At 45.2% G+C, this 15,778-nt stretch overlaps 1 protein-coding gene across 1 annotated transcript; it reads right to left on the bottom strand.

Moving 5' to 3' along the window:
• Positions 1 to 11,754: 11,754 nt before the first annotated feature.
• On the bottom strand, positions 11,755 to 12,501 carry LOC118855493 (EF-hand domain-containing protein D1-like). Its single transcript, XM_036765596.1, has one exon. The coding sequence runs from the start codon at positions 12,499 to 12,501 to the stop codon at positions 11,755 to 11,757; it is 747 nt and encodes a 248-aa protein (XP_036621491.1).
• Positions 12,502 to 15,778: the final 3,277 nt, after the last annotated feature.

Here is a 15,778-nt window from a genome sequence, read left to right as displayed (position 1 = left end):
AGATGAAAAGGTGACAGTCAGACCTGAACTTCAGGAAGATCACTTTAGCAGCTGAGTGAAAGACAGCCTGGACTGGGGTGAGCCCTAAGGCAGGGAGATCAATAATACTACCAATTCAAAAGTCCAGGCATGAAATAAAGAAGCCCTGCCCCAGAGTGATGGCTCTGTGAGTGAAGGGTTTAGAAGGGGAATATTAAGTTGAAGATGTATAAGGCAATTTGTGCTGTGACATTAAAGGTCAGGAGAGAGGTTAGGATTGGATAAACAGACCTGGATGAAGATCTAGGAAACTGAGAAGCAGTCCGACAAGAGGAGAATGGAAAGAGTTGCAATGTTAAAAACCAAACAAAACCAAACCTCAAAGCAAGAGAAAAGAATATCAAGAAGAAGGTGATTAAAGTGTCAAGTACTGGAGAGGGGTCAAAAAGAATAAGGATTAGGAAAAAAGTCACTGGATTTGGTAATTAAGAGATCATCAGTAACTTTGAAGAGAGCAATTTTAGCTGAATGAAGAGGAGGGAAGCAAGACTGCAGAGCTGAGGAGAGGAAGTGGAGGCACAATTACAGACGGCTTTCTCAACAAGTTTAGTCACCAAAAAGGGGAGAACTAACTATAGGATGATAGCTCCAGGGATGGACCCATCAAGTGAGTGCTAAGAGTATCAAGGTGATTTTTCCAAAGCTTAGGTCTGGCCATCTCCAGTGGCTTCCTACATTTTCAGGATCAAATATCAAATTCGGTTTGACTTTTAAAGCCCTTCACAATCTTGTCCCTTCCTATCTTCCGAATCTTCTTACTCTTTATTCCCCTGTAAAAAGCCTCCTTGCTACTGGTCACACAAGACGCTCCACCATGGTTGTCCTCCATGCCTACAATATCTCCCTGTAGTTTCCCTCCTCCCTTCAAGAGTCAATTTTTCCTGGTCCTCCCAGCTACCAGTGTCTTCCCTTCTGAGATTACTTTCCACCAACTCTTCTGTGTACATCATTATTGAACATAAAGGACAGGAAATATTTGCCCCAGGACTCAACACAGTGCCTGGCACATAGTTAAAAGTGCTTTTTAAAATGCTTGTGACAGACTGCCTGACTTTGGGCAAGCCATTTAAACCTCCGAAGCTTTGATTTTCTCATTTGTAAAATCAAGGTGTTGGTATAGATCGCTTCTGGGACGTCCAGCTCTAGATCCTATTATCTGAACTTGGAGCATGTGTCAATGCTCTATAACATTGTGCCTAAAAAGCATGCTCAGGAAATGCCATGATTTCACCCACCTTCTCTTCTCCAGGGACCATCACCAATGCTCTTCAAGTTTAAGTTTTGTCTTTTTAAACAAGTGCCTGTCATGTGTTTGGGACAGTACTAGCTGCTCTGGATTCAAAGACAAAAATGAAATAGTCCCTACCTGAATCATTTATGCTCCAACATTAACACACATAAGTAAATACCAAGTAAGGGGGTGGGGGAATCACACAAGGAAGAAGACACTGGCCATTGAGGACCTGGTAGAAGAGATGGCACTGGAGTTAAGCTTGGCGAGGAGGGAGTGGGGAGTAGGAGTTCTATATGGCAATAGGTGAAGAGGAAGTTCATCTCTAACATGGTAGATAAGAAAAAGGAGACAGATGGTCATAGAGTGGGAGTAAGCTGTCTAGTATGGTCAGTATGTAGAGAAATGTTCATTAAGCCTAGAAAAGCAGCCGGGCGGGCAGAATGTGAAGGATTTTAGAAACCAGAGAAATTTGTATTTTATCACAAAGGTAATAGGAAGCCACTGGAGCCTCTTGCACTGGGGAATAACATGGTCCACTCTGTGCTTTAAGAAAATCAATTTGGCAGTAATATGGATTGGAAAGGAAATAGAAAACAATCAGGCAGCTACAGTCCAGGAGAGAGATAAGAAGAGCCTGTACTAGAGGGGCAGCTATAAGTGAACAAAAGAGGACAAAGCAAGAAACGTAGAGGAAGTAGAATTGACAAGGTCTAGCAACTAACTGGATTGGGGGAAGGTGAGAGAAAAGAGTTGAGGATGACTGCAAAGTTGTGACCGGAAGAATAGTGGTGCCTTAATCAGAAATAAAGGAGTTAGGGAAAAGGGGAGGCTTCTGAAGAAAATATAACAAGTTCTGCTTTGGACATGTTGAGTTGAAGATGCCTACAAGACATTCAATTGGAAAATGTCCAATAAGCAATTGGGGATGCAGCGTTTGCATCTCTACAGAGAACTTAGGGCTGCATATATAAAGGTAGAACTCATCTGCATAAAGATGATAATTGGACCCAGGGGAGCTGATGAGGTCACCTAAAGAATCGAGGAGGGGAGAAATAAGCCCTATGAGAGAGCCTGGGGGCAGGATATGGATGATGGCTGATGGGTCAGCAAAGAAGACTGAGGAGGGGCTAGACAGGCATGAGAACAGTCAGGAGAGATCCATATGCAGGAGAAAGGGGTCAGTAATGTCAAATGCTGCAGAAAAGTCAAGAAGGATGAGGACCATGAACAGGTCAGTTGATCTGGCAATTAAAGGATCACTGATAACTTTGATGAGCAATTTCAGCTGAGTGATAAGTCTGGTAGTCAGATTGAGAAGTGAAAGTATTTTCTACCATGTTAGCCAAGAAAAGGAAAAAGATACAGCTTGAGGAGATGGTAGGGTCATGTAAAGGCTTTTAAAGACTAGGGGAGACAGGGTCACTGTGCAACAGGGAAGGAGCCAGTAGACAAGAATTTGCAGAGACAAGCCTGTTACCTTCATCTTTCACATCAACCCTCACTTAAGCACCTTTCATAGAAATGCTTGAAACTCACATCCCTAAGGAACTCCTTGCTGCTGCTACTATAGATACCCAAGATCCCAGTCTCCAGTAAAACCCCCAAGACCTTACTTAGGCCCTTTTCTTCCCTTCCTACCGCACTTAGGTACACTCAATCCTCTTGGATTCTCCCCTCTGTGCTGACTGAATTCCTGTTGCCTCATTTTACTTACTATCACTAATTTAACAATACTGCTCCTCTGCAAAAATAACTCATAGACCTCTCTTGAATTCCAGTCCCAAATTCTGAATGCCTGTTACTGAGTAAAGAAAAAGAAGTAGTTCCTGTATCTACAATGAGAACAGTATCAAGAAACGTGGTCTTCGGGGTCTCAAGCTGGTACTTAGAACATTTTCCTGTCTAAGTGATATCATAAATGGTCAGTAGATACTACTAGTCTGTGTACATTATGGGTTAAATGGGCATTTGTAAGCTTTCCTGGAAACTTAAATCACCACTTACAAACTTTCTGTGGGGGAAAATTACTTACAAACAACTAAATTAAACGTTAGAACAGAACCCATAAGTTAGGAACTGTTATACTTATGGTAAGTATGAAAAATCAGCCCCTTTTCACAAGGCTTAGAGACCTGAATTATAAACTTCATACAATGGAGGATTTCTGATTTTTTTAAACATATTACGCATTCAAATTATTATCACAGTGGACTTTTAAAAAAATTAATAAATCCTCTCTAGCATCAAAAAGGATGGGTAGGAACATTTTTCAGTTTAGGGAGGCAGGAAACGTAAATCAGATATGAAACGAATCATTTCCATTCAACCACTCTCTAGAATACATTCAAATAAAAATGCATCATCTTTCATTACTATTAGCAAACTTGACTTGTCACTTCCTGATCTACACAAAATACAAATATCAGGTATAGAAGTGAAGAGAAATCCTGCATGCAGCTGGTTCAACACATACTTTGCCTCTAAAAACGCTAAGGCACTAAAAATTCCCAATACACTAATATTTCAATATTGTGAGTGTAGGAAATGCAGTGTTGTGAACTGATCTAAAATTTCAATTCTAGTACCTAAAATTAGCTAGTTCCAACTCAACTGGGTAGATATCATGTGGCCAAGTCTTATCCCTGAACTTTTCAGGTAGGGTGCACTGGACTTAATAACAAAGCTCCCCGTAATGCCCCCATTTTTTAAAAAAAGGTTGGCTCCTCCATTAGACTTTCAATTTTCCACTATTAAAATATGAAGCATTTTATGTTTGATGCAGCTATTTTAGACAAAATATAATTTTATGCTCCACTGTTTCCCAAGCTGCCTAAAAACGGCACATTTCAGGATTGTTCAATGACATAAGTAAAGTTGTTATACCCTAGATTGATAACAATTGTCTATCATTACCATCTGTCAGCTTTTTTGTGAGCTAGGTGATAGACAATCTAATTCCTTGTGGATAAGTATCCATGTTACATCATTACAACTGCTGCTAATTTGCACTCTCCACAGAAATCTTCACAAAGGGATTCAACACATACATAGCCCTTATGTCAAACAGGACACAGGCTTTTAAAACTAAGTAATAAGGAAGCACAAAAAGACTAATCTTGTGCGGGTGTGTATTGTTAGACAGGATATAAATTTAATTTCTGAAATTAAGTCATAGTAAATCCAAAACATAACACTATCCAGGAGTTAGGGGTACAAAAAAAGGATGTAATAAGGTACAATTAAGAAGGATGCAGAGCCCTATACAGATGGCCTGATCCTAACATGAGACATTAACAAAGCAAGGAAAAAAAAAAAGGCTGCACTATCATAGAATGCTATAACTCTGTAGACCAAAATATATATATATATATATATATATATATATATATATATATATATATATATAAAAACCCCAAAAACCCAAAACCAAAACACTCCCCTCCCCACGCACACACACAAAGGGAAAGGGCATTTAAAAAAAATTAAGCAGAAAACCTTTAAAAAACAGATTTGCAGCTAGACCAACCCAGCCTATGTGTATGTTTGTGCATTTAAAAAAAACTTCCATGGGCAAATGTCAAGAGTAGACTTTAGTCTGAGGCTTCAAAGAATGATTCAGTTAAAATGAAAAAGGGCAGTAACAGTTAACATTTCAGCCTAATCTTGCATAGTCAGAAAAACTTGTAATACATAAAGGCATCACAAAATTTTTTCCTAATATTCGGTGAAAAGAAACTAATTTAACTTTGTACATTAAAGGCACACAAAGCAACAGCTCCTTAACTGGTCCTGCCACATATGCCTCATCTCTATGCAAACCGGGACATGAGGAAGAAGCGGAATCCCGGTGCCTCGCACCAAGCCCCTCGAAAGGCTCCGGCGGCGGACGCTGGGTCCCATCCCCTCTGACCCCAACGCTAAAGCGCGTCCTCGGGGTCCCGGGGGGCCGGTCGGGAGGCTGCCCGTGGTGGCCGCCTTAGTCCCCGGACTAATGTCCTCCAAGGCGGAGCCCGGCCGGCTGACCCGGCCGAGGAGCGCGGTTGGGGCGGTGGCCTCTCCCGGAGCCCCCGGACCCCGCCGGGCCGCCCCTTCTTGCAGGGGCCGCGCTGCGGGGACCTAGGCGCACAGGCGACGCGCCGGGCCGGGCGTTTAAAGGGCGGGCCCGGCCGCTGCCCAGGCCCGCCGGGCTCCTTACAACAATGGGCCCCGAGCCGGGCCGGACGTCGCGTCTCCCTTACCTGGCCTTGAGGCTGCCGCCGCTGCTGCTGTGGCTGCGGCCCGGGCTGGGGCTACCCCCGCCGCCGCCGCTGCCCCCGCCGCCCCCGCCCCCGTTGCCACCGCCGCCGCCCCCCGCGGGACCCCGCGGCTCGTAGGCCCAGGCCGGGGCTGGGGCGGGGGCGGGGGGCTGAGCCGCAGCGGAGACGGGGGGCGCGGGTGCGGCGGGCGCGGGCGGCCCGAGCGGCAGCGGCTCCGCGAAGCCCGGGCTCGGGTAGGTCCTGTCCATGCCGGGGCCGCGGAGGGCGCAGACAGGCGGGCGGCGGGGCGGCCCGCGGCCCGCACGGGGAGGAGAGGCGAGGCGAGGCGAGGCGGCGGGGGCCGGGGGCTGCCCTCACATGCTCGCCGGGCCCAGGGGCGCGGGCGGCGGCGCCGGGCCCGGCCCGGCTCGCTCAGGGGCGCGGCGACGGCGGAGGCGGCGGGGGCGGCGGGAGCGGCAGCGGCGGCGGCCCGGACCCGCGGCGGCGGCGGCGGCGGCGGCAGCAGGAGGAGCAGGAGCCGCCGCTTCTCCCCATGTTGCTGGATTTCCCAGGATGCACCGCCCCCTCGCGCGCCCGCCCGCCCGCGCCCCCGCCCCCGTGCCCGCCCCAGCCCCGCCTGCTTCCTAGCCCACACGCGCGCACGCGCGCACGCCCCCTCACGCCGCCCCGCCCCACCGCAGCTCTCGCCTCTGGCTGGGCTCTCCGGGCCTCGGGGGGCTAAGCGACGCCTCCGCTTAGCCTAACGGCAGCGGGCCGCCCTCTAGCTTCGCGGGCCCGGACCGGGCGAGGGGCGGGGTGGGCAGTCCGAGGCGCCCCGGGGGTGCGCATTCAGTCTAGGGAGCCCCGCGAGTGACCGCGGCGGGGGCGGGGCGGGGGTGTGAGCGGCGCTGGCCTGGGCCCTATGGCCGCCCCGCCGCCCGCCGGCGCGGTCCTGCCCATCCGCCCTCGGGCGTCCCCGCTCCCCGCCCCAGGGGTCGGCGACGCCCGCGAGAACCCTCCCCCAGTGCGCCCCTCCCCCTCGCCAGCCCTCAGCTGTCACCGCCTCCTCTCCCCCCGGGAGTCTCCAGACCCCGGAGGCCGTCGTGGGGGTGGTGAGCACGGGGGGCGGGGGAGTCCTCCCCCGAGGCTGGAAGCCCCGGGACTGCCCGCAGCGGCGGTGTGTGAGGCTACCCTGCCCCTAGCTCTGACTCCGGGGGCGCTGCCCTCCCTTTGTGTGACTCCGGGAGACCCTTACTGGGGCCAGGGAGACGCTGCTTTGTCTCTCGAAGGCCCCCGCACCCACCAGCCGAAGGACACAACTCCGGCAGCTGTACATTTGGGCACTTAAGCCTAACGGAAAGTTGAGAAAAATTTACAATTAAGATGTGGTAAATGAATGCCATTAGTTCTAAAGGATACTCTCCCACCAGTCAATCAATGGAGCATCTCTTAGGTGGCCAGCCCTAATCCCTTGGAGAAAGTGAAAATTGAATAAATCTGGGAACCCTTCCAGGAGACAGCGTAAACTTGGTACAGTATCGCCGACTACTGATTTGAAGAATCATCTTAAGACTTTGGATAATAGGAAAATTGATTATAAATGACCCATTCAGACGTCACCCTCATCCTATTGTCCGTAATTTTTACTCTGGGTTTTCCCCCTCCACGCCCACCCAGTAATTTTGTTGCCTTAAAAAACGAGGCATTTACAACTCCCCCGAAAATACTTTGTTTGGTCCGGGTTCAGCCTATTCTCTTCCTGGCGCCTACATCCTTTTGTTCCTGTTCACCCCCTTTTTGCAAGTCTATTTGCACCTGGATTGATTAGAACCTGGTTATGGTCTGGGAGAAGGATCGCTGAAGGAAGAGAGTGATTGCTATTTACAAATGAATCCCGACGTGTGGAGACACTGGTGACCCTGCCAGTTTTATGCTAATTCCCATGTACATTTACAGTGGATGCCTTTGAAAAGTAGCATTTCCATGGGGAGGAATTTACCAGATCCTAGGGCGAAGGAAAAGAAATCTCCATTACAATATTATAGCATGCTTCTTGCAGACTTTTGAAATATATTTTAAATGCTCTCACTGACAGCAGTTATATTCTAAAACACTTTTTGGTAACATAAACGTACGTGTTGGTAATGGTGGTAGTGGTGGAGTTCCTAAGTATTTTATTACACTGAGTTTGGGATGCCCGCAGCTGATAGTTATGCGGGCAATAACAAATTACTATAAAGCTTTCACGTGGCTATATTGTTTATGACCCCCTAAATTAATTTTTTTTAAAAAGGGGGGGAGACACTTTGAAGAAATTTCTTTTTTAGTATCTTGATAGAGGAAGTGTGACATAGTAGGCTACAGAAAGCCAGTCCAGAACCCTGGGGCTGGGTTCATTCATATACTGCCTCTGACACATACTAGCTTAGTGACCATGGGCAAACCGTTTAGCCTCGGTGTTCTAGGGATCTCTCGTTTTCTAGCATGGAAGTTCCTTAGACCAGTCAAATCCCAAGTCCAGTCTTTAGCTTTATTTTATTTTTGAAATTTATTTATTTTCAGTTTTCAACATTCACTTCCACAAGTTTAAAATTTTCTCCCCCTCCCTCCTCAAGACCGCATGCAATCCAATATGTGCTCTACACATACATTCCTATTCAACACATTTTCACATTTCATATTGCATAGAAGAATTATAACAAATGGGAGAAACCATGAGGAAGAAAACAAAAGAGAAAAGAGTGCTTCCCTCTGCATTCCAACTCCAGAGCTCTTTCTCTGGATGTGGGTGGAATTTTCCATTCTGAGTCCTTTGGAAAAGTTTTAGGTCCTTGCATTGCTGAGAAGGGCTAAGTGTAACAAAATCAGTCCTCACACAGTGTGGCTGTTACTGTGTACAATGTTTCCCTGGTTCTGCTCACTTCACTCAGCATCAGTTCATATAAGTCTTTTCAGGTTTTCCTGAAGTCTGCCTGCTCATCATTTCTTAAAGCACAATAGTATTCCATTACATTTATATACCACAACTTGTTCAGCCATTCCCCAACTGATGGGCATCCCCTTGATTTCCAGTTCTTGGCCACAACAAAAAGAGCTGCTATAAATATTTTTGTGCATGTGGGTTCTTTCCCCATTTTTATGATCTCTTTGGAATACAGCCCTAGAAGCACTATTGCTGGGTCAAAAGGGTATGCATATTTTTATAGCCCTTTGGGCATAGTTACAAATTGCTCTCCAGAATGGTTGGATCAGCTCACAGCTCCACCAATAATGAATTAGTGTTCAAACTTTCCCACATCTTCTCCAGCATTTATCACTTTCCTGTTTTGTCATCTTTGCCAATCTGGTAGGTGTAATGTGGTACCTCAGAGTTGTTTTGATTTGCACCTCTCTAATCAATAGTGATTTGGAGCATTTTTTCATATAACTATAGATAGCTTTAATTTCTTCCTCTGAAAACTACGTGTTCATATCCTTTGACCATTTATCAATTGGGGAATGACTTGTATTCTTGTAAATTTGACTCAGCTCTCTATATATTTTACAAATGAGGCCTTTATCAGAGACACTAGTTGTAAAAATTCTTTCCCAGTTTTCTGCTTCCCTCCTAATCTTGGTTGTATTGGCTTTGTCTATGGAAAACCTTTTCAATTTAATGTAATCAAAATTATCTAGTTTGCATTTCATAATATTCTCTATCTCTTGTTTGGTCAAAAATTTCTCCATTTCCCATAAATCTGGCAGATAAACTATTCCTTGCTCAACTAATTTGTTTATAGTATCAGCCTTTATACGTAGATTGTGTACCTGTTTGGACTTTATTCTGATATACAGTGTCAGACATTGGTCTGTGCCCAGTTTCTGCCATACTATTTTCTAGTTTTCCCAGCAGTTTTTGTCAAACAGTGAGTTATTATCCCAGAAGCTGGGGTCTTTGGGTTTATCAAACAGTAGATTGCTATAAAATTGACTATTGTGTCTTGTGTGCCTAACTTATTCCACTGATCTACTCCTCTATTTCTTAGCCAGTACCAAGTGGTTTTGATGATAGCTGCTTTATAATACAATTTAAGATCTGGTATGGCTAGACCACTTTCCCTAGAATTTCTTTTTATTATTGATATTCTGGACTTTTGTTCTTCCAGGTGAATTATGATATTATTTTTTTCTAGCTCTATAAATCTAGCCTTACTTTCTATATATTTTAGAAGGGTTTCCTGGTCCCCCTTAATGTTAGTGCCATCCCTTTCAGATTATGTTTGATATATGTTTTGTTATCTTGTTTGTACATTGTTGTTTACAAGTCATCTTCCCTGTTAGATTATTAACTCTTTAAGAGCAGGGACTGTTTTTGCCTTTCTCTTGGTACATAGTAGGTGCTTAATACATGCTCATTGACTTGATTTTACTTTTTGCCTGTTAAATTAGATGTACTTATTTTCCACAAAAGAAGCACAACCATACATTAGATCATCAACACAGAGGCACCCACAGAGAACTAACAGCATCAGTAGATTAACCAAAAAAAAAAAAAACTTTACAAAAATTTGCCAAAGTATGCCCTACCACTCTCGACTCTAGTTTCATGATCAGAGTGATCCAAACAATCCCTTCTGGGGCATGCCCTATACAACATCAAAAATCTAGGTCTTCATTTAAATCAATAAGCAGTCCATTCCCTATACATACCATTTTGGAAATACCCAACCAAATTCTCACTTTTTCACATGAAATTAAATAACAAAATAACTATTGCTTGTCCCTCCTGGGTCACTATACTCAGATAAAGAACGGCAGCCATACCCCATTTCTCAGCAATGACAACAAAAGGAGTCAGATTTGCAAAAATACAAAAACCTCTGCACCTGAGTCCCCTCCTGCAAGGCATTTTTTTTGAGATAATATATTTTATTTGCATACTTCATTTGTCAAAGAAAACTAAGAAGGCTGAAGAACACTGATTTCTTGGAAAAAGGACAGCTACAAAAGAGAGATCTAAAAACCCTCAGATCTTAATAGATATGGAGCTGTTAAGAGTGACCTTAATAAACATTCTATTTTTATTGATAAAAAGAGCTCCAAGTACTTGTCATGCTGCAATCTATTAAAAATTCCTTTCTTTTAATTACTCTTCCATGCCCAATTTTAATAGCATGATTTTTTTTTAAATAAAAAGGTCAAAAGGGAAAAACTCTTGAGGGTGAAAAAGGGTTGCTCCCCCATGGATGATTACAAAGGAGAAGACAAGAAGAAGCAATTAGGAAGCCTCATGTACTCCCAGAAGGTTTGGGGCACAGAGGTCTTGGAATGGGAGGGTGGGCCCAGACCCACCCATCTGTACATTAAAAGTTCCAGAACCATGACAAGGTGTTCTGGTTAGGTTCAGGTGTGCTGCATGAAGCCTCCAATCCAAATTGGCAATCTGACAAAATATTACTATGTGGAGGTAAAGGCTGTTGGGAAAAGGGTCCTGGGGCATGCAGCTTCTTTTCATCCATTTAAAACCATTCATGGGACTGGAGTGGCAGAATACAAGAGGGGCTTTTAGAACTGCCAACCCACCCCCCAAACACCATGAGCTTTTTGGGGGCCACTCAGCACCTCTTGGAATCCTCCCCCTACCTCGAACACTGGGCAAGGGGGAAGGATGGTTGAACAGCCTTGCCTTTGAGGATTTGACGGAAGAATGAGGGAAGAATCTACAAGGAAGCCAACAGTAGTATACCTCTGGTGAGTACACTCTGAGAAGGCAATCAGCCTGAACATGGGAACAGAACACAGAAGAATGGAAGAGTTGTACCTTTCTTTGGTTAAATAACCATACATTATTCCCCCCTTGAAAGGCTTGGCTAAAATGAAGGGGACAGAGGGAAAGTAAAAGCCACCAAGAAAAAGGCAAAGTCCCAGAAACTTTTGGTGGGTGGAGGAACAGGGGTTAGGCAAGAAAGGGACTATTTCTCCTCTTTTTGCAAGAATCAATTCCTCCCATCCCCAATTTTGACCTTGCTTACTCTGTCTCCCAGGGTCTTGGGGGGGGAGGAACCAGTTACCCTCTGGGCACAAAACACAGGAAACTTAAGAAGAAAGGTCATCATAACTGGAGATGACAAGGATGCTTTAGAGAGATGGGTCCTCCTTTGGGGGACAAGGTGCTGGGCGTTCCTCCCAGGCCAACTTGTAAGGCACAGCTGGTGGACATTAAGGCAAGTCTCTGACCACACTTAGGCACAGTCGGCCTGGCAGGGGTTACTGAGAGAAGGACGCTTGGTACTCTCGGAAAAGAGCCCTCCGGTGTTTCCTCTGCTTCTCCTGTTTTCTGGCCATCTGCTCAGCTTCAAATCTGCTGGTCACAGACAAGGCATGGACCTTGGCTTCGAAAAAGTTCTTGGCCCTTTTCACTCCTTCCATGGCCACATTGATCTCCGAGAGCTTTGCCAGAATCATCAAGCCACTGTCCCCCAGTTCCCCTGCGGCGGCCTTGTGGAAAACCAGCAGAAACTCTTGAAAGCTCAGCTTGCTGTCTAGGTCCTCATCCACCTCCTCGATCATGTTCTTAAGCCCCAGGTGGGTCTGGTGGGCTCCCAGCTTCTCCATCATCAGTTTCAGTTGCATCAGATCGATGTAGCCAACCTTACCAGAATCATACGGTCGGAAGAGGCTCTCCATGTCCTTGTTCTGCTGGCGGCTGAACTCCGGGAACTCGGTGTAGGGTTTGAAGACCTTGGTGGGCCTGCGCCGCGCCGTGCCCTCGTGGATGCTTTCGTTGCGGCTCAGCTGAGCCTTCAGCTCCCAGTCAGCGTTGGCCGTGAGTTCCTTGACCGGCTGCTCCTCCCCGGAGGTCGAGCGGCCCGGGCTCTGGCCTCGCGCGGGCTCCGACCGCACTCTGCAGTCCTCCCCGTCCGGGCCGTTCTGTTGCGGCCCTTGGACGGCCTCGGACTCCTGCTCCAGCCTCAGCCGCAGCTGCAGCTTCAGGGCAAGCTCCTGGGTGGCCATGACCTTGTTGCACCGCAGCCCGGGCTTGGAGGAGCGCACGTGCCGCAGTCCCGACTGACAGACGCACAAACAGACCCTCTCTCACTTGCTCACTCGCTAACTCCCCTCCCGACCGCGGCTCAGAACTCTTCTCTCCTGCAAGGCACTTACCATGATTCTGGGTGTTGAAAGAGGAAAGGGAATGAAAGGGCCCTGTCCAGAAATGTGGATAGGTGTGTGAGATGGAAGTGTGTTGGGAAGGGGCACTATGGCTTGGAGGTGAGGGCCTGTTTTCTCCCAACACTCCCTATCCCATCTCTATCTCTGCTAAATGGGGTAAGGAGGCTATATGGATAGTTGGCAAAAAAAAAAAAGAAGATTTTAATAAGTTCTAAAGCAGGGAAGTATCATGAAAATTCAATTTAATACAATTAAATGGATACTATTCTGTGCATAGTACAGTGCCAGGCATTGGACGTTTAACATTAAAATGGTGGAATAGCAGGAAGAAGTACAGTGAGCTCCGCGCCCCCCTCAAAAAAGCAAGTAAACAAACAAACCTAGCAAAGGTGCCAGAAAATCCTAATTGGGAAAAACAAGGAAAAAAGTCCCAATGAGTCATATTTCTAACCGATTTGGTATATGGGGAAAGATAGTTCTGAGGACACTGAGGACAGGGTCCAATCAATAAACATTTATTGTGTGTTTAATCATTTTCAGTCATGTCTGACTCTTCGTGACCCTTTTTGGGGTTTTCTTGGCAAAGATACTGGAGTAGTTTGCTATTTTCTTCTTTGGAAACATTGATTAAGTACCTGCTATGTGCCAGGCACTGTGCAAAGCACCAGGGATACAAAAAAAGGCAAAAGATAATCCCTGCCCTCAAGGAGCTTACAATCTAATAAGGGACCCCTCACACAAATATATACCAAGCAAGCAATGTACAGGATAAATAGAAAATAATTAACAGAAGGAAGGCACTGGAATTGAGAGGTGAGGGAAAGCTTCCTTTAGAAGGTAATATTTTAATGTGATTTAAAGGAAGCCAGAGAGGTCAGTAGTCAGAGTTGAGAAGGTACAATGTTCTAGAGTACATGACCAGAGCTAAAAGATGAAGTGTCCTGTTTGTGGAGCAGCCAGGAACCCACTGTCATTGGATTGAAGAGTACACGTTGGGGAGTAAGATATAAGAAGACTGGAAAGATAGGAGAGGGCTAGTTTATGAAAGGCTTTGAATGCCAATCAGAGGACTTTGTATTTGATCTTGGAGGCATCAAGCAGCTACTAGAGTTTATTGAGTAGGAGGATGGCTTTAGGAAAATCACTTTAGCAGCTGAACGGAAGATGGATTGAAGGGGAGAGAGAATCAGAGGCAGGCAAACCCACCAGCAACTACTGCAGTTGCTTGGGCTTGAGATGATGAGGGCCTGCACTAATCACCAGGGTGGGAGGCAGTCATGGGCCCTAGGCTATGTATGAGTTGGGCAAGTTCAGAAATAAGCAGCAGCTATGTGGCTTAGAGCCTAGAAGCAGAGTGGCATCTCAGTTCCAGACTCCAGCTCAGTCTGAAGCCTCCAGAGGAAAACCAAGGCAGGAATCCCAGACTAAAGGGAAGCCTACAGTTCTATCCATCTGAACCAGCAAAATTTTCTAACTAGCTCATAATGTCTGAGTGAAGTAGTCTTGTGTACTGGAACTCCAAGCAACCAAGCCCAGAGGCCAGGTGCTCAGACCCAAACTCATGTCAAGAACTTGCAGAGCTCAGACCAGGAGAACAGCAATCAGACTTTGCCCTGGATCAGACTCTTCTGGGAGTACTAAAATCTTGTATAATCTAGAGCTGAGCTATCTTTGAGATATAACTGGAATAACCCGGTACTGGGTACCCAAGAAAACAGTAGCAGGACCAGTCTAGATATTCAATCTTCACAAGTGTGTGGAACCTGGCCCTAACAACATCTGAAGTCAGGAAATAGACTGGAAACGGGAGCAAACAAAAAATATCTCTACCATTAAATCTATTATGGTGACAAAGGTGCTTAAGACAAAAACCCAGAAGAAGAGAAAGATTCCAGAACATCTACAAGCAAAACCTCAAAAGAAAACATCACTTGGACACAAAGTCAACTAGAATTCCTAGAAGAAATGAAGCAAGAGTTAAAAAAAGAATTAAAACTTTTTACAAATGAAGAGAACACTGTGACAAAAAAATAAAAGGTAAAGAAATGAGAATTTTTAAAAATTGGAAAGGGAATGGTATAAGAGGTACAAAATCTTGCCCAAGCAACAAACTCCTAGAAAGTTAGAATACACCAAATAAAAGCCAATGACTCTATGAGATAACAAAAAACACTACAACAAAGTTAAATGATTGGGAAAATAGAAGAAAATATAAGCTATCTTATATTTAAAGCAACTGACTTGGAAAACAGATCTAAGAGAGAAAATTTAAGAATGATTAGACTAGCTGAAAGCTACAACCAAAGAAGAACCCAGAAATGATGGTTCAATAAATCTTGAAAGAGTACTGCCCAGATCCTTAGAACCAGAGGAGGGCAAAGTGGAAATAGAAAGAATCCACTGGTCATGTCCTGAAAGAAATTCCAAAGTAAAAACTCCCAGGAGTTTCCAGAGCCAAAATTTAGAGGTTCTAGGTCAAAGAAATACACTTCAAGTATCCAGAGAGAAAGATTTCAAATACCGAGGAAACACAGTCAGAATCCCATGCTATTTGGCAATCATCTCTAAAAGGAGGGGAGAGCTTAGAATACAATATTCCAGAAGGTAAAAGATATAGGCGCATTGCCAAGAATAACTTACCCAGCAAGATTGAGCATAATCCTGTAGGTGAGAAAATGGATGTTTAATGAAATAGAGGATTTTCAATCATTCCTAATGAAAGGACCAGAGCTGAGTAGAAGCTCTGAAATGCAAACACAGGGTTCAAGAGAAATATAAAAAGGTAAACCAGAATGAACAATTGCAAAGGCTAAACAAGGATAAATTGCTTACATTCTAACTTGCATATGATATAATCCTTGTAATTTGTATGCGAAAATTCTCTTTCTTTGTCTCTCTATCTCTCTGTCTCTCTGTCTCTCTCATTTAAAGTTAGAACAAAAAAATTACTCACCTTAGTATATTCTACACTTCAGCCATTCTGGCCTTCTTTCCATTCCTCACACGTAGCATTCCATCTTCTTTTGCCATACATTTGTCCTTTTTGGCTTCCATACCTGAAACACTCTCCCTCTCCCCCATCATTTTTTGGAATCCCTAATTTCCATCAAGACTCAGT

Source organism: Trichosurus vulpecula, chromosome 6 (assembly GCF_011100635.1).
Source record: "Trichosurus vulpecula isolate mTriVul1 chromosome 6, mTriVul1.pri, whole genome shotgun sequence".
NCBI lineage: Eukaryota > Metazoa > Chordata > Mammalia > Diprotodontia > Phalangeridae > Trichosurus > Trichosurus vulpecula.
The sequence above is the reverse complement of the archived record's forward strand: the minus strand, read 5'-3'. Positions and strand labels throughout refer to the sequence as shown.

What these genes read in the sequence shown, in the direction of transcription:
- LOC118855493 (XM_036765596.1), bottom strand. Translation starts at nt 12,501, where the DNA reads ATGGCCACCCAGGAGCTTGCCCTGAAGCTGCAGCTGCGGCTGAGGCTG.